The following is an 18819-nucleotide window of genomic DNA, read 5'->3' on the forward strand; positions in this document are numbered from 1 at the left end:
CCTAGTATGTTTGTCTTCCTAATGTAAATGATTTCCCTTTCAGGAACAACGTCTAAAGGAAATTTCTGTAGTTTCAAATTCTACACCTGGATCAACATCGCCAAGCACTTTATCTGGGAAAAGTGTTAATACCACATCGGCTGTGGATTTATTCTCCACTCCTGCACCAACAACTAATAGGCAAGTCGTCTAGACATGTATATAGAGATTAATCAATATTATGACATGGCCCTATTAACTCCTTAATTACTACCAATACGACTTAAGAGAATCGCGATATAAGAAAAGCACATCCTCCGACAGGTGACAATCCAGCAGCTATCAGCTGTACACTATAGCTGACAACCTGCTGCATCAGCCATGATCAGTGCTGACACCGTCCATGGCTGTTAAAACCCTTAAATACTGCTGTAAACTGTGACTACAGCATCTAGATGGTGACCAGAATGTGCCCTCTTTATCCCCATCGGCGCCCTGATATCTTGATTGTGTGGTCCTGATGGCAATTCTTAGCCAGATAACGGCCTTAAGGTCTTCCAGCTATAGCGGCCTGTTCAGAAGTTAGAAACATTTTAGTTGGTAAAAATACATTTTTTTTCATTCCGGTCATGTCACTATGCATCAATTCCTGAAAAGCACCTGAAGAGTCAATAAACTACCTGAAAGCAATTTTGAATACGTTGAGGGGTGCAGTTTTTAAAATGGAATAACCTTTAGGGGATTCCTATATATAGGACCCCCAAAGTCATTTCAGAACTGAATTGGTACCTAAAAAAAAAAGTTTTGTAAATTACCTTTAAAAAAAAAATTACTTCTACATTGTAGAAGGTTTAAAAATGTAACAAAATAAAGCAACATTTTACAAATGATATAAAGGGAAATGTTATTTACTATTTCTGTGTGGTATGACTATCTGGATTAAAGGGATAATCAAGTTTGAAAATTGCTAATTTTTTAAAATTTTTGTCAAATTTCTGATATTTTTATAAATAAACACAAAACCGATCAACCCAAGTTTACCATAATCATAAAGTATAATGTGTCATGAAAAAAAGTCTCCGAATCAATGGGATATGTCAAAGAATTCCAGAGTTATTGCTACATAAAGTGACAATGGTCAGATTTAACAAATTTGGCCTGGTCACTAAGGGGTTAAAGTGCAATTGTTGGTCAATATTTGTAAGCCAAAAGCAGAAGTGGCTCTACGCAGAGAAAATGTCAAATGGAAGTTATGTACCTCTACTTCATATTTTTTAACCTACTCCTCGGTTTGGTTCATAAATGCTGATGAGAATTATTTATTTTTCTACCTACCCTAATTAACTTGACAATTTGTTTTCAGAGCTTAATTTTTACATGTGACACTTGTCTGGTTATTGCTCTCAAATGTTCCCATTTTCTAAATTAAAAGCATTTGTACCCTCCAGCATGCCCAACCTTACCAGTGACCTGTTCGACCTGCATCCAACATTTGTACCAACAGTACAGAGCACTCCTGCTATAGCATCATCCACAAACAGCACATGGGGAGGTAAGTAGAAGTAGATGAAGTCTATAACATAAGAGATATTCTATAGGAATTGGTCTTATTGCTTTATATGTTAAGACTGAAAATGGCAGCGCGATGCTAGGCTATGTTACCAATTTCCCATCGAAAAGGGTTCTGATCACTGGAATCAATAACTGTCCCTATGACTGCCTAGGAAAAATAAGATTTTGGTTACGCGCCATAAAATCTTTCTCGCAGCCTTCATTGGGGGACACAGGAAAAAAATGGGCGTATGCTGCTGCCACTAGGAGGCTGACACTATGCACAAATAGCACAAAAAAAATTAGCTTTTCCCCAGCAGTGTACACCGCACCAAGTTAATCAGATAGTTAGAAAGCCGTAGGAGAAGCCACGTGTAACAGAATAACAGAAGAAAAAACAGAAAACCACAGGGTAACAAATAGACGTTAATACAGTTGTCACGCTTTGGAGGAGGGTGCTATGTCCCCCAATGAAGGCTGTGAGAAAAAGATTTTACGGTGAGTAATCAAAATCTTGTTTTCTCTATCACTTTATTGGAGGACACAGTAAACCATGGGACATCCCAAAGCAGTCCCTGGAGAGGAAACCAGCACCGCTCCATTCACGTCGGAGAACTAGCCACTGCCTCTTGCAAGATTCTTCTACCTAGCCTTGCTACTGCTGAGGCGTAGATATGGACCTTGTAGAACTTGGCAAAGGTGTGAAAAGAAGACAGTCACTGCTTTGCAAATCTGTAAGGCAGAGGCCCAAAGGCGAATGTCCCAGAAGGCACCCACTGCTCGGGTGGAGTGGGCCTTAATCCCAGGGGGAGGAACTCTGTCTTTAATCCAGTACGCCTTGAAGATTGTCGCCTGGATCCAGGGAGCAATTTTAGCCTTGGACGCTGGAAGGCCTCTGAAAGGACCTTCAGGGATAACTACGAGAGATCTTAGTTAGATAAACGCTAATCGCCCTGACCAGGTCCAACCTTGTTCACAGAATGCTCCAGAGAATTAACTGGTGATGGGCAGAAAGAGAAGAGGACAAGGTCCTTATTGAGATGAAAGGCAGAGACTACCTTTGGGAGAAAAGAAGGTACAGGATGTATAACCACCTTATCTTGGTGCAGAATAAGGAAGGGTGAGCAACAGCAAAGAGATGCCAGCTCCAAAACTCGCCTGATGGAAGTGCTCTTCCAAGATAGAAGAGGCAGAGAGACCTCTGAGCAGTTCAAAGGGGGGACTTCTAAGAGTCTCCATTACTAGAGGTGAGCAAGCTTATTCGGAAAACGTTTGCGAATCTCAAATTTGGCATTCCCAAGCATTTTTCCTAAAAATCTGGAGAATTCGTCCAAAGCTCTGTATATCAAGTTTTCATTGAGGGCTCTTTCAGACGACCGTGTTTTTGGTATGTGAGTTACAGTATTCACACGTACCAGAGACACACGTAGACCTAATTCACTTAGGTCTGTGCACATTTTAGTGTGTTTCCATGGACCGTCACCTAGGAATCAGCTGTACTGTTTGTGCTGTTCTCTGGCAATGGGTGCTGAAGATGGCTCACATCACTGCCTGCCTGCTCGCGCTACAATCTGCGCTGGTAGGAGACAATGTTGAGGGTTGTATTCAACAGTGAGAGCAGGCTTCAGCTGATGGGAGTATTTATCAGCCACCACCTGTGCTATAAATGAATAATAATAAAAATGACGTGAGGTTTCCTTGTATTTTTGATAACCAACCAGGCAAAACTGACAGCTGCGGGCTGCAACCCTGAGCTGTCAGCTTTTGCAAGGCTGGTTATCAAGAATAGAGGGGTCCCCATGCCGTATTTTTTTAAGTAAATAATTTAAATAAACGGCGTGGGGTCACCCTCGTTTTTGACAACCAGCCAAGCTAAAGCAGTGGGCTGTGGATATTGCGCCCCCCAGCCTAAAAATATCAGCCTGCAGCCACCTCAGAAAAGGCGCATGCATTCAACGGGCCATTTCTGGCGTTTTGCCCAGCTCTTCCCACTTGCCCAGTGACTGTGGCAAGTGGGGTTCATATTTGTGGGGTTGATGTCACCTTTGTATTGCCAAGTGACTTTAAGGCCAGAGGTTAATAATGGGGTGGCGTCTATAAGACACCTCCATTAATATCCCCATAGTGATATTGTATAAAAAAAAAATCCGGAATAAATTCCTTTTAATTGAAAGAGTGACAGACTCCTTTTAATTAAATTGAATCTGTCACCCCAAAAATCGTATATGAGCGAAGGCCACCGGCATCAGGGGCTTATCTACAGCATTCTGTAATGTTGTAGATAAGCCCCCGATGTATCCTGAAAGGTAAGAAAAACAGGTTATATTATACTCACCCAGGGGAGGTCCGGTGCGGTCCAGTCCGATGGGCATCGCGGTCCGGGTCCGGCGCCTCCCATCTTCATACGATGACGTCCTCTTATTGTCTTCCTGCCGCGGCTCCTGCGCAGGCGTACTTTGTCTGCCCTGTTGAGGGCAGAGCAGAGTACTGCAGTGCGCAGGCACCGGGAAAGGTCAGAGAGGCCCCCGGCACTGCAGTACTTTGCTCTGCCCTCAACAGGGCAGACAAAGTACGCCTGCGCCAGAGCCACGGCAGGAAGACAAGAAGAGGACGTCATCGTATGAAGATAGGAGGTGCTGGACCGCGACGCCCATCGGACCCGAAATGAACCGGGACCGCCCCCAATTTTTTTTTTTTTTTAAACGTTTATTTAAATTATAACAAAAACAGCATGGGGGACCTCTCCAGTCTTATTAACCAGCCTTACTAACGCTGAGGGATGCAACCCATCAGCTGTCAATCTCGCCTGGCTGGTTATCAAAAATACAGGTGAACCCACGTCAATTTTTTAAAAATAATTATTATTTATTGATAGTGCAATTGATGCCACTTTTTCTGGTGTCTGCCCTTAATTTGAGCTGTTTTGGCTGCTTTTGGGCTTCCTGAAGGTGTTGTCTATGCTTTTGGTTTTGCCTCCCATGGCATTCAATGGTGTTCGGCTAACATCGGGAAATTCGGCGAACATAAACGAACCTTTAAATGGTTCACTTCTCTCTATCCAGGACCAGGTTGAGGTCCCAGGGATCAACTGGTGGTCGATACGGAGTCGCTGCATGAGCTACTTCCTGAAGAAAAGTCCTGACCTTATGATGTAAAGCAAAATTCTTTTGAAAAAGAATGGATAACGCAGAAACTTGGCCCTTCAAAGAACTTAGAGCTAGACCTGTATCAAGCCCTGCTTGAAGGAACGCCAGAAGAAAAGGAAGAGAGAAAACCAGTAGTCTCACACCAACTGAAGAAGGCCTTTCATGTCCAATGGTAGACTTGAGACGATACCGGCTTTCGAGCTCGGATCATCATCTGAATTACACGCTCTGAGAACCCAGAAGCTCTTAAAACCATGGCTTCAACAGCCAAACCATCAAATTAAGCGACGAAGAATTACTGTGGAAGATGAGTCCCTGCAAAAGCAGATCTGGTCGGTCTGGAAGTCTCTAAGAGGCGTCTGTGGGTATGTAGACTACCTCTGCGTACCAGACCCTCCTGGCCCCATCCGGTGCTATTAGGGTGACCTGCACCCCTTCTGCTTTGATCTTCTTTAACAGTCTGTGAAGAAGGGGAAGAGGCAGGAACAGATTAAAAAAAAAAAGCACAAACTGTGACCAGGGTATTGCAAGATCGTTGACGTCCACCATGACGGGGCGAGGGGGTCATGGGACCTGGAGATGAACCATGGGACTTTTCTGTTCATCCTGGAAGCCATGAGATCCATATTCTGAGTGCCCCACCATAGACAAATCTGATGAAAAGCTGTCTGATGCCAAGACCATTCTCCCGCCAGAACACCCTCGCGACTGAGAAAGTCGGCGGTCCAATGGTCTACGCCCGGAATATGCACAGCCGATATTGCTGGAACCCTAGTCTCTGCCCAGAGAAGAATCTTGGATACCTTGGTCATTGCCGGAGGACTCTGGAGTTCATCGCTGGTGGTTGATACATGCCACCGCCGTGGGGTAGTCTGTCTAGACTCGAACTGGAAGGTCCCAGGGAAGGTTTTGTCAGTAGAGAAGGGACAGAAGACTTACTCTGATCTCGAGAATGTTTATTGGCAGAGAAGTCTCTTCCAGCAACCAATGGCCCTGGACCGCTCCCCAGCCGAGGAGACTGGCATCCGTTGTAACCACTTACCAGTGGATAGGGAGGTAGGACCAACCCTGACGAATGAGGAGGGAAGACAGCCACCAGATTAGGGGCATCCTGATTTGCATTGAGATCTGGATTGAATGGTCCAGGGAGAGAACAGACTTGTCCCATTGGGACAGAATGGTCTGCTGAAATGGCTTGGTGCAGAACTGAGCGAAGGGTATTGCTTCCCACAGCCGCCACCATCATGCCCAGAAACGCCATGGCCGAATGAGGGGAAAAAGATCGAGGGCACTAATGGGTGAAAACCCCTAATTGTAGGAAGAAAGACCCTCGCCCGGTGAATATCGAAAAGCATGCCTAGAAAAATCAGACTATGGATCGGAACTATACAAGATTTGGACCAGTTGACAATCCAGCCGAGGCAGGGTACGCTAAGCTAAACTGATTTAACTTGGTGCCAGTTGGTGGGGTGTACACTGCTGGGGAGGAGCTAATCTGTTTGTGTATAGTGTCAGCCTCCTAGTAGCAGCAGCATACACCCATGGTTTTCTGTGTTCCCCTATGAAGCGATAGAGAAAGTTGAGTTGAGGCTACAACAGACAGTGATGCTTTTGCTAGTGATTGGCAGAGATCAGAGCTTCAACAAATGTATAATGGTGTTCTCTGAAGCAACACCTTTTACATACATAGATTGTGATACATATAGGGCAGTGCTCCCCTACTCCGGTCCTCAAGAGCCACCCACAGGTCATGTATTCAGGATTTCCTTAGTATTGCACAGGTGATGAAATTCTTGCCTTTCCAGGTAATGCAATTATCACCTGGGCAATACTAAGGAAATCCTGAAAACATGACCTATTGGTGGCTCTTGGGGACCGGAGTTGGGGAACACTGATATAGGGAATGCCACCTCTTGTACACTACTCTCACTACTATTGCAACAGGAAATGGCATGTTAGTACATACAATTTTTATTTGTGCCAGTTTCTTACAGTGTGACAGAATTTATGACTTAAGATTTCTTCCCAGGTCATTTTTCATCATCAAATGGCGTTAGTTCCCCACCACACCTGGACATCTTTGACATGCAGCCCGTTGAAGAAGTTGTAAAGTCTACCCCTGCTTTTAACACTTCGACATTTCCTTCTAAATCACCAATGGGACTTGTTAGTGGTAAATCTGATTTATATTACTACATTTGTGTGTAGAGATGCATAGCAAGGTCATTTGACCTTGAAAATTCCTGCAGCAATCCTTAAATTAAGATAAGCTGTGCTAGAAAAGTAAGTATGGTTGCTTTATTACAGAAACAGCACCACACTTGTACACAAGTTGTGGGTGATACTGCAGCCCAGCTTCATTCATTTCAGTCAATTGTCCGGACTGGGAACTTCTCTGACGAAAAATACAAAAGTCTTGTATTTTAAAATGTGAACACTTTGTAATGTCTATCTTGCAATACTGGATGTGACATTTACACCCTAGAAGCCAGAAAATTCTGATAGCTTATCCACTTCTGATTCTTGTTAGGGCTTGTGCACACCTTGCAGATTTGGTGTGTTTTTGGTGGGTTTTTGCCATGCAGATTTGCTAGCAATCCTGAAGCAGTCCTGATGCGAGCAAAGTGATTGAGAAACCTGAAGTGTCATGCACACGTTGAGTGTTTTTTTTTGTTGTTTTTTTTTTGCAGATTCTGTGCAGAAAATAATCTGCAGCATGTCAATTCTCTGTGCGTTTTTGTCCTGTCCTGCATTTTTCACCATTGACCTCACTCAAATGAGGCAAAAACGCAGGGCAAAATGCATAAGTGTTTTTTTTCCTGCCAAGAGAACACAGAAATATCTGCATCCATTTACTCAGTGTGCACATAGCCTTAGAGATTTGGATGAAAACTGCCGACTCCATCTCTATCTCTATCCTGTCTGTGCCAAGCAATGCCATGTATAGGAAGGGGCGTCTGTGTTCTTCGTCATATGGATTTACACAAGATGTCCATCTCAACACTACCCCATACAAAGCAGAACATGTTGTCATAATATATTTAACAATCTATATAAAAATAGTTCTTTGTGATTGAGGCTCCGATAAATTTTAATTCCCATAAAGCTCAATATGTGCTGGTATTACTCAATGGACATCACCCTGTTCTTCATAAAGGTGCAGATCCCAGAGGTAGGACCTGCATCTATCCAACATTGTGGCATTTCCTGTGGATATGTCACTAGTGTCAGAGATGGGAGAAGTCCAAAAATTGAAAGCGTTATACATATTAGAGGAGATTTATGAAATGATCTAAACGAACTGTCTTTTTTGCCCATATCAACCAATCACAGTGAAGCTTTAATTTTTCAAGATGGTAATATAAAATAAGATCTGCTCTGCGATTGGTTGGTATGGGCAACAAAGGCAGCTTTTCTTGTAGATTGTTTCTAAACTTTCCAAATTGTTTGTAATTTGAACATTGTGAATTATATTAATTGTAATTTTTTTACAAGCCAAATATTGCTATATGCTTAGACACTAAATGTAGTATTTGCGTATAATCTGGTGTAGGTTTCCCAATTCAGTCAGGTGTACAGAACGCATCCACAGCAATGAATGTGGATTTTGATGCCGTTTTTGGAACAAAGACTTCGGCACATGAAAGTAACGAAACACCAGGTACGCTTTATATTGGTTGCATTTTCGGAGGTACAGTAAAGAGTATAAAATAAATCTGTTGGTTTGAAAAATGCATTTCTGACTTGCCCATATTCCCCCTTCTGCTTAGATGCATGCGTAGTCAATGACCAGAGTGACCGCTACACTTGTACATCGTGAATAAAGCTGTGTCTTGTGTAGCTGAGGCAAGACTAATCCTATGCATGTATGCAATGATCTTCATATCTGTAGAAATATGTGTCTAATACCTGGGTAAAGTAATGCATTGGGGCTTCTCGTCAAATAACGAGAAGTCGTGTCGTTTGTGGGTTGTTACTTTTTTTTTTAGTTTTTTTTTTTTTTCTTTCTATTCGAAATCCTGCAGTCACCAAAGTTAATTACATAATCCTACCAAATGATGTTAGAAAAGGATTAAAGCCAGGATACAAAATGACATAGCGTTTCCATTACAAATCCACAATAAATCCAAGATTTAAAAAAAGAAAAATAGAATTTCGTGGTACTGTGCTTCTTGATGTGGATACTTGTTGCAAAACTGAAAATCTCCAACATATCCACTATGTCTACACTTGACATTGGAGAGTTATAATAGGAAAACCTATAGAGCTGGCCAATTACAGAAAACCATTGCAAGGATATTCTGTCACTTTATGATTTTCCATCCTTTTTAATCTTCACCTATCCTGAGAATGAGAGGGACATAGCTCTGCTTCGGTTCCCTCAGAAGCTTTACCTGCACAGTGGTGCCGCCGTGGACCATCAGCCCACCTGATTGACTTGGAAGGGTCCACAATGCTGTTCAGGGACTTCTATACTGGTGAAAATAAAATGAACATAAATATGAAATAAAATGAACATAAATATGAAATAAAATGAATATAATGCTCAAAACCCTCAAGCGGTTAAAAGAAGGGACTTATTCATTCTTTAAGAAACTTGTAGTCAGAAGCCAGCTTTCTCTCTGTCTCCAGACTTGAAAGTGTAGCTTAACCCCTTAGTGACAGAGCTTAATGACCAATATAACGAAAAAATGCCGAAAAGTGACAACATTATAAAAACTGCACCCCTCCAGGTGCGCAAAACCACATTCAAGAAGTTTATTAACCCTTCAGGTGCTTCACGAGAAGTAAAGCAATGTGGAAGGAAAAAAATGAATATTTAACTTTTTTCACAAATGAACTTTAGAACCATTTTGTTTTATTTTCACAAGGGTATCAGGAGAAAATGGAAAACAAAATTTGTTGTGCAATTGCTCCTGAGTACACAGATACCCCGTATGTGGGGGACAGCCACTGTTTGGGTGCATGGCAAGGCTCAGAAGGGAGGGAGCACCGGTTTGACTTTTTGAAAGCAAAATTGGCTGGAATCAATGGTGGCGCCATGTCGCGTTTGGAGACCCTCCGATGTGCCTAAACAGTGGAACCCCCCAATTCTAACTCCAACCTTAACACAACCCTAACCTAACCACAACCATAACCCTAACTGTAGCCCCAACCCTAACCCTAATGGAGAAATGGAAATAAATACATTTTTTATTTTATTTATACCTAACTAAGGGGGTCATAAAGGGGGTTTTTATTTAATATTTTTTTAAAAAAAAAAAATTTGATCTCTGTAAGAGGTCTATCACAATGATCAAAATTAACCAATAGGAAAAATTTCCTATTGATGCCGACCGGCAGATCTCGGCGGGCGCACTACTCATGCGCCTACCATTTTCTTCCCGGAAGAAGATGCCGCCGGCAGGAGGACATTAGGGGGGATGTAGGGACATCAGGGGTACTGGGGGGGATCGGGGTACCCCGGAGAAATTCCGATGCTGGGTGGGCGCTATACACTTATTTCTCCGTGCCGTTACAAGCACCACTGAGGCATAAGTACTAGTGATGAGCGAGTGTACTTGTTGCTCGGGTTTTCCCAAGCACGCTCGGGTGACCTCCGAGTATTTATTACTGCTTGGAGATTTAGTTTTCATCTCGGCAGCTGAATGATTTACAGCTACTAGCCAGCCTGAGTACATGTGGGGGTTGCCTGGTTGCTAGGGAATCCCCACATGTAAACAAGCTGTCTAGTAGCTGTAAATCAGTCAGCTGCCGAGATGAAAACTAAATCTCCGAGCAGTCATAAATACTCTTGAGGTCACCCAAGCGTGCTTTTGGGAAAACCTGAGCAACGAGTACTCGCTCATCACTAATAAGTATCCTTAACTGCTGCCGTTAACCCCTTCCTGACATCTGACGTACTATCCCGTCGATGTGGGGTGGGCCCGTATGACCACCGACGGGATAGTACGTCATACGCGATCGGCCGCGCTCACGGGGGGAGCGCGGCCGATCGCGGCCGGGTGTCAGCTGCATATCGCAGCTGACATCCGGCACTATGTGCCAGGAGTGGTCACGGACCGCCCCCGGCACATTAACCCCCGGCACACCGCGATCAAACATGATCGCGGTGTACCGGCGGTATAGGGAAGCATCGTGCAGGGAGGGGGCTCCCTGCGGGCTTCCCTGAGACCCCCGGAGCAACGCGATGTGATCGTGTTGCTCCGAGGGTCTCCTACCTCCCTCCTCGCCGCAGGTCCCGGATCCAAGATGGCCGCGGCATCCGGGTCCTGCAGGGAGGGAGGTGGCTTACCGAGTGTCTGCTCAGAGCAGACACTTGGTAAGCCTGCAGCCCTGCACAGCAGATCGTCGATCTGGCAGAGTGCTGTGCACACTGCCAGATCAATGATCTGTGATGTCCCCCCCCCCCCGGGACAAAGTAAAAAAGTAAAAAAAAAAATTCCCCACATGTGTAAAAAAATCAAATAAAAAAAATATCCTAAATAAAGAAAAAAATATATATATATTACTCCCATAAATACATTTCTTTTGCTAAATAAAATAAAAAAAACAATAAAAGTACACATATTTAGTATCGCCGCGTCCGTAACGACCCAACCTATAAAACTGCCCCACTAGTTAACCCCTTCAGTAAACACCGTAAGAAAAAAAAAAAAAAACGAGGCAAAAAACAACGCTTTATTATCATACCGCCGAACAAAAAGTGGAATAACACGCGATCAAAAAGACTGATATAAATAACCATGGTACCGCTGAAAACGTCATCTTGTCCCGCAAAAAACGAGCCGCCATACAGCATCATCAGCAAAAAAATAAAAAAGTTATAGTCCTGAGAATAAAGCGATACCAAAATGATTATTTTTTCTATAAAATAGTTTTTATCGTATAAGGGTATGTTCACACGTTCCTGATTTCCATCCTTTTTTTTTTCAGGACTGAAACCGCAGGTCTTTGCAGAAAACGCAGGTGCGGTTTTGGTGCGTTTTTGGTGCGGTTTTTTATGCGGTTTTTAGTGCGTTTTTTGATGCAGTTTTGTCTGCAGATTGTCTGTGTTTGACACAAATAAAGCTTACTGCAGTTGGGGGGGGGGGGGGGAAAAATGATGTCATTTCATAGTCCAACCCTTTTCTTCTCCCATCCTCCATTTTGGAACTTACACATCAAAATGAGTGGACGTGCTGAGCGTAGGCCAGATGACAGCCCGCGGATTCAGCTCCGCACGCCACTATAAACGGTAGGGTTAGGGCTCATAACCCTAAGCACCCTACCCCTAAAGGGATCCTAACCCTACCCCTAAAGGGATCCTAACCCTACCCCTAACCCTAAAGGGATCCTAGGGTTAATGATAGTGTTGCTATTGTAAGGTGGCATTAAGCACGGTTAATAATGGAGAGGCGTCAATAAGACGCCTATCCATTATTAATCCTATTAAGGGTTACTATAATATATGTGAACACCCTAAAAAAAATACATGGGGTCCCCCTATATTTTTAGGCCAGAAAGGCTAGGCAGACAGCCGTGGGCCAATATTTGAGGCCCGGGAAGGGGTTAAAATACCCATGGCTGTTCCCAGGCTATGAATATGCCACGTATTTCAGTGCCACGTATTTCAGTGCCACGTATTTCAGTGCCATGTATTTCAGTGCCACGTATTTCAGTGCCACGTATTTCAGTGCCACGTATCACGTATTTCAGTGCCACGTATCACGTATTTCAGTGCCACGTATTTCAGTGCCACGTATTTCAGTGCCACGTATTTCAGTGCCACGTATTTCAGTGCCACGTATTTCAGTGCCACGTATTTCAGTGCCACGTATTTCAGTGCCACATATTTCAGTGCCACGTATCACGTATTTCAGTGCCACGTATTTCAGTGCCACGTATTTCAGTGCCACATATTTCAGTGCCACGTATCACGTATTTCAGTGCCACGTGCCAGTGTGGCACGTGAAATACGTGGCACTGAAATACGTGGCACTGAAATACGTGATACGTGGCACTGAAATACGTTAAGTGCCACGTATCACGTATTTAAGTGCCACGTATTTTTACTATTGTAAGGTGGCATTAAGATCTTCCATGGAGAACAGACACATCCAGAGATATGTCTGCTCTCCACGGCTGCAGCAACACACTGACAGGAGCCATAGTTCCTGTCGGTATGTCACTGCGCATGCGCGAGCGAGTTTACCGGCGGTCATTGACCCCGGCACTCTCGCTTAACGGCAGTGCTGCGTGGGAAAGTTCAACGCAGCTGTACTGCCGTTAACCGAGACGCCGGCGCCATTGAACTCCGGGACAGTACGCGATACACTGCTAGGAGCCTCGCTCCTGGTAGTGTATCGCCGGAGAGCAGCCGATCGGCGTGGGACACTCGTTTTATGGATTCTGCGGACAGGGAGTATGAATTTGGTTTATTATTTTTGGATTTTTTCATGGAAGATCGAGGGCTTCGCCTACAAGTGTGCTGTTGGTGAGTATATACTCTGTGTTATGTGTTGTATGTACTGTACTGTGTGTCATGTATGTGTATTGTGTGTAGGTGTTTGGTGTAAACTTTACTATTGTGCTAAGTCGCCGGACACAGGGACAACTCTCCCATCCTAATACCGGATGGGAGTAGTAGTCCCATACGGCGACTTAGCACAATGGAGGCACTATCGTCGCATGGGGACGGACACACAGACATACCAGATCAATCAGACGCCCGACATCGATCCCCATGCGACGGTATGCCTCCATGATGACAGTCTCTTCAGGAACGACACTCCGCCCACGCGCTTCCGAGGAACAACTTCCGCCCGCTTCCCCGCACTTCCTGCAGCTGCGGTTCTGCACATCAAACCGCAGTAAAACCCGCAGATATATTTTTGATCTGCGGGTTTTACTGCGGTTTTGACCTCACAATGGAGGTCTATGGGTGCAGAACCGCTGCGGTTTAGCAAAATTAAGTGACATGCTCCTTCTTTTTTTCCCGCACCGATTCAGCGCGGCTTTTTAAGGGAAATTCAGGACCGTGTGCACAGTGGTTCCTGTTTTCCATAGGAGTACATTGTAATGTACCCTGCATGGAAAACAGCTGCGGAACCGCAGCGGCAAAACCGCTGCGGTTCCGCAGTAAAAAACGCACTGTGTGAACATGGCCTAAAAGCGGCAAAACATAAAAAAAATGATATAAATGAGATATCGCTGTAATCGTACTGACCCGACGAATAAAACTGCTTTATCAATTTTACCAAACGCGGAACGGTATAAACGCCTCCCCCAAAAGAAATTCATGAATAGCTGGTTTTTGATCACTCTGCCTCACAAAAATCGAAATAAAAAGCGATCAAAAAATGTCACGTGTCCGAAAATGTTACCAATAAAAACGTCAACTCGTCCCACAAAAAACAAGATCTCACATGACTCTGTGGACTCAAATATGGAAAAATTACAGCTCTCAAAATGTGGTAACGCAAAAAATATTTTTTGCAATGAAAAGCGTCTTTCAGTGTGTGATGGCTGCCAATCATAAAAATCCGCTAAAAAACCCGCTATAAAAGTAAATCAAACCCCCCTTCATCACCCCCTTAGTTAGGGAAAAATTAAAAAATGTATTTATTTCCATTTTCCCATTAGGGTTAGGGCAAGGGTTAGGGCTAGGGTTAGGGTTGGGGCTAGGGTTAGGGCTAGGGTTAGGGCTAGGGTTGGGGCTAGGGTTAGGGCTAGTGTTACGGCTAGTGTTAGGGCTAGTGATAGGGCTAGGGTTATTGCTCGGGTTAGGGCTAGGGTTAGGGCTAGGGTTGGGGCTAGGGTTGGGGCTACAGTTAGGGTTGGGGCTAAAGATAGGGTTAGGGTTTGGATTACATTTACGGTTGGGAATAGGGTTGGGTGTGTCTGGGTTAGAGGAGTGGTTAGGGTTACTGTTGGGATTAGGGTAAGGGGTGTGTTTGGATTAGGGTTTCAGTTATAATTGGGGGGTTTCCACTGTTTAGGCACATCAGGGGCTCTCCAAACGGGACATGGCATCCGATCTGAATTCCAGCCAATTCTGCGTTGAAAAAGGAAAACAGTGCTCCTTCCCTTCAGAGCTCTCCCGTGTGCCCAAACAGGGGTTTACCCCAACATATGGGGTATCAGCGTACTCAGGACAAATTGGACATCATCTTTTGGGGTCCAAGTTCTCCTGCTACCCTTGGGAAAATACAAAACTGGGGGCCAAAAAATAAGTTTTGTGGGAAAAAAAAGATTTTTTATTTTCACAGCTCTGCTTTGTAAACTGTAGTGAAACACTTGGGGGTTCAAAGTTCTCACAACACATCTAGATAAGTTCCTTGGGGGGTCTAGTTTCCGATATGGGGTCACTTGTGGGGGGTTTGTACTGTTTGGGTACATCAGGGGCTCTGCAAATGCAACGTGACGCCTGCAGACCAATCCATTTAAGTCTGCATTCCAAATGGCGCTCCTTCCCTTCCGAGCTCTGTCATGCGCCCAAACAGTGGTTCCCCCCCACATATGGGGTATCAGCGTACTCAGGACAAACTGGACAACAACTTTTGGGGTCCAATTTATCCTGATACCCTTGTGAAAATACAAAACTGGGGGCTAAAAATCATTTTTGTGAAAAAAAAAAAAAGAATTTTTATTTTCACGGCTCTGCGTTATAAACTGTAGTGAAACACTTGGGAGTTCAAAGCTCTCAAAACACATCTAGATAAGTTCCTTAGGGGGTCTACTTTCCAAAATGGTGTCACTTGTGGGGGTTTTTAATGTTTAGGCACATCAGGGGCTCTCCAAACGCAACATGGCATCCCATCTTAATTCCAGTCAATTTTGCATTGAAAAGTCAAATGGCGCTCCTTTCCTTCCGAGCTCTGCCATGCGCCCAAACAGTGGTTTACCCCCACATATGGGGTATCAGCGTACTCAGGACAATTTGTACAACAAATTTTGGGGTCTATTTTCTCCTGTTACCCTTGGTAAAATAAAGCAAATTGGAGCTGAAATAAATTTTGTGTGAAAAAAAGTTAAATGTTTATTTTTATTTAAACATTCCAAAAATTCCTGTGAAACACCTGAAGGGTTAATAAACTTTTTGAAAGTGGTTTTGAGTACCTTGAGGGGTGCAGTTTTTAGAATGGTGTCACACTTGGGTATTTTCTATCATATAGACCCCTCAAAATTACTTCAAATGAGATGTGGTCCCTAAAAAAAAATGGTGTTGTAAAAATGAGAAATTGCTGGTCAACTTTTAACCCTTATAACTCCGTCACAAAAAAAAATTTTGGTTCCAAAATTGTGCTGATGTAAAGTAGACATGTGGGAAATGTTACTTATTAAGTATTTTGCGTGACATATGTCTGTGATTTAAGGGCATAAAAATTCAAAGTTGGAAAATTGCGAAATTTTCAAAATTTTCGCCAAATATTCGTTTTTTTCACAAATAAACGCAAGTTATATCGAAGAAATTTTACCACTATCATGAAGTACAATATGTCACGAGAAAACAATGTCTGAATCGCCAAGATCCGTTGAAGCGTTCCAGAGTTATAACCTCATAAAGGGACAGTGGTCAGAATTGTAAAAATTGGCCCGGTCATTAACGTGCAAACCACCCTTGGGGGTGAAGGGGTTAAAAGGCGTATTGTTGGTCGTTAAGGGGTTAAATGATGCCGGTGTTTTCCTGAAGCGGCTTTGCCTTAAAAACTCAGTGTGCACCACCACCTGACACACTGTGTGCACATACCCTAGCAAGTGTTGCTTTTCTTTTACAAAGTCTAGTCTTGCTCTTGGCAAAAAAGGCATATCACATTCACAAGAACTTCTCACATACTAAGCGCACATACTTAACACCAAGCATAATAAAATTAAAAGGTAATGGTTGATTGTTAATTCACTTCAACATCATAATCCTTGTAAGGAATGATTACCCCAGCAGTAATCATTACAGATTTATCTATATCTATGTTTTATGCCTGTTCGATGTTTGGTTTATTCCCCCTTACAAAACTAATTCCCTTTTCTCTCTTTATTGCACGCTTGCTCATGCTCACCTGCCCGTGTCTCTGGTGAGTTATTAGATATTGTTTTTTGTTCATAATAAAGACTAACATTCTTTTTCAGTGTTATTGTACAATTACTCCACTTGAAATGTATAACCCACGTCACCAGTTTACAGATATGAGGGAGGTCAATTCTCTCAGATTTAATTGAATATGTATCAGATGTAAAAGGGATCATTTGTCATACACTATGACAATATCTAATGACTGACATTCTCCCTGATGTAAGATGTTTCAGGATACAGTACTGTTAGATATTTTAAAATGATAGCTTGTCTCGATATCTCTCACACATTGCTTAGACATTTTGCTGATTTATAAAGTGAAATGAGTGAGGAACATTTTTTAATTATACGTTCTAAAGATATAATATTATGCGGTGTAATATTATGACCCTTGTATAATATTATACTGTGTAATATAATGGCTCTTCTATAATATTATGGGTGTAATATAATGGCTCTTCTATAATATTATACAGTGTAGTATAATGGCCCTTCTATAATATTATACGGTGTAATATAATGGCCCTTCTATAATATTATACGGTGTAATATAATGGCCCTTCTATAATATTATACGGTGTAAGATAATGGCTCTTCTATAATATGTGATGTAATATAATGGCCCTTCTATAATATGTGATGTAATATAATGGCCCTTCTATAATATTATACGGTGTAATATAATGGCCCTTCTATAATATTATACGGTGTAATATAATGGCTCTTCTATAATATTATGTGATGTAATATAATGGCCCTTCTATAATATTATGTGGTGTAATATAATGACGCTTCTATAATATTATGCGGTGTAATATAATGGCCCTTCTATAATATTATACGGTGTAATATAATGGCCCTTCTATAATATTATACGGTGTAAGATAATGGCCCTTCTATAATATTATGTGGTGTAATATAATGGCCCTTCTATAATATTATGTGGTGTAATATAATGGCCCTTCTATAATATTATACGGTGTAATATAATGGCCCTTCTATAATATTATACGGTGTAATATAATGGCCCTTCTATAATATTATACGGTGTAAGATAATGGCCCTTCTATAATATTATACGGTGTAAGATAATGGCCCTTCTATAATATTATGTGGTGTAAGATAATGGCCCTTCTATAATATTATACGGTGTAATATAATGGCCCTTCTATAATATTATACGGTGTAAGATAATGGCCCTTCTATAATATTATGTGGTGTAATATAATGGCCCTTCTATAATATTATGTGGTGTAATATAATGGCCCTTCTATAATATTATACGGTGTAATATAATGGCCCTTCTATAATATTATATGGTGTAATATAATGGCCCTTCTATAATATTATGTGGTGTAATATAATGGCCCTTCTATAATATTATACGGTGTAATATAATGACGCTTCTATAATATTATGTGATGTAATATAATGGCCCTTCTATAATATTATACGGTGTAATATAATGACGCTTCTATAATATTATGTGGTGTAATATAATGGCCCTTCTATAATATTATACGGTGTAATATAATGGCCCTTCAATAATATTATGTGATGTAATATAATGGCCCTTCTATAATATTATACGGTGTAATATAATGGCCCTTCTATAATATTATACGGTGTAATATAATGACGCTTCTATAATATTATGTGGTGTAATATAGTAGCCCTTCTATTTGATTTATGTCAGTCTTTTTGCCTTCTCAGTCATCTACTTCACAGATGATGTATTGCAGCCAACAATCTCACAGCATATTCAAAGGTCTGTGGCCGCAGGAACGCAGAGTGGAAGATTCATGGCAAATGACCTTGATTCTTCACTTGCAAACCTGGTCGGAAGTAAGTGATTAATGGCAGCGTTTGTTGTGTAGATGGGTCATTTTTCTTACCTGGATGCATTTCCTCAAAAAATGTTGTCTTGCGTTTCAGATCTTGGTTTTGGAGGAACACCATCAAAAAGGTGTGTGGAATAATTTGTACAATTTCCTGGCTCAATCCAAAGCATTGTTCTTAGAGCACTGGTGATTACTATAAAAATAACCTATATAGAATAATTAATCTGTGGACGGCTTAATGCAAGGAGTC

At 42.3% G+C, this 18819-nt stretch overlaps 1 protein-coding gene across 4 annotated transcripts in view; it reads left to right on the forward strand.

The window, feature by feature from the left end:
- LOC143805609 (phosphatidylinositol-binding clathrin assembly protein-like) overlaps nt 1-18819 on the forward strand; it is a 115838-nt gene that overhangs the window by 87014 nt on the left and 10005 nt on the right. For 2 of the 4 annotated variants that reach the window (XM_077285123.1, XM_077285125.1), the window contains exons 11-16: nt 44-180; nt 1428-1531; nt 6706-6849; nt 8230-8337; nt 18442-18573; nt 18664-18694. In XM_077285123.1, coding sequence (XP_077141238.1) covers nt 44-180; nt 1428-1531; nt 6706-6849; nt 8230-8337; nt 18442-18573; nt 18664-18694 — 656 coding nt within the window. The remainder of the gene's footprint in view (nt 1-43; nt 181-1427; nt 1532-6705; nt 6850-8229; nt 8338-18441; nt 18574-18663; nt 18695-18819) is intronic. The other 2 variants (XM_077285124.1, XM_077285126.1) reach the window with 1 other exon arrangement.

Source organism: Ranitomeya variabilis, chromosome 2 (assembly GCF_051348905.1).
Source record: "Ranitomeya variabilis isolate aRanVar5 chromosome 2, aRanVar5.hap1, whole genome shotgun sequence".
Classification (NCBI taxonomy): domain Eukaryota; kingdom Metazoa; phylum Chordata; class Amphibia; order Anura; family Dendrobatidae; genus Ranitomeya; species Ranitomeya variabilis.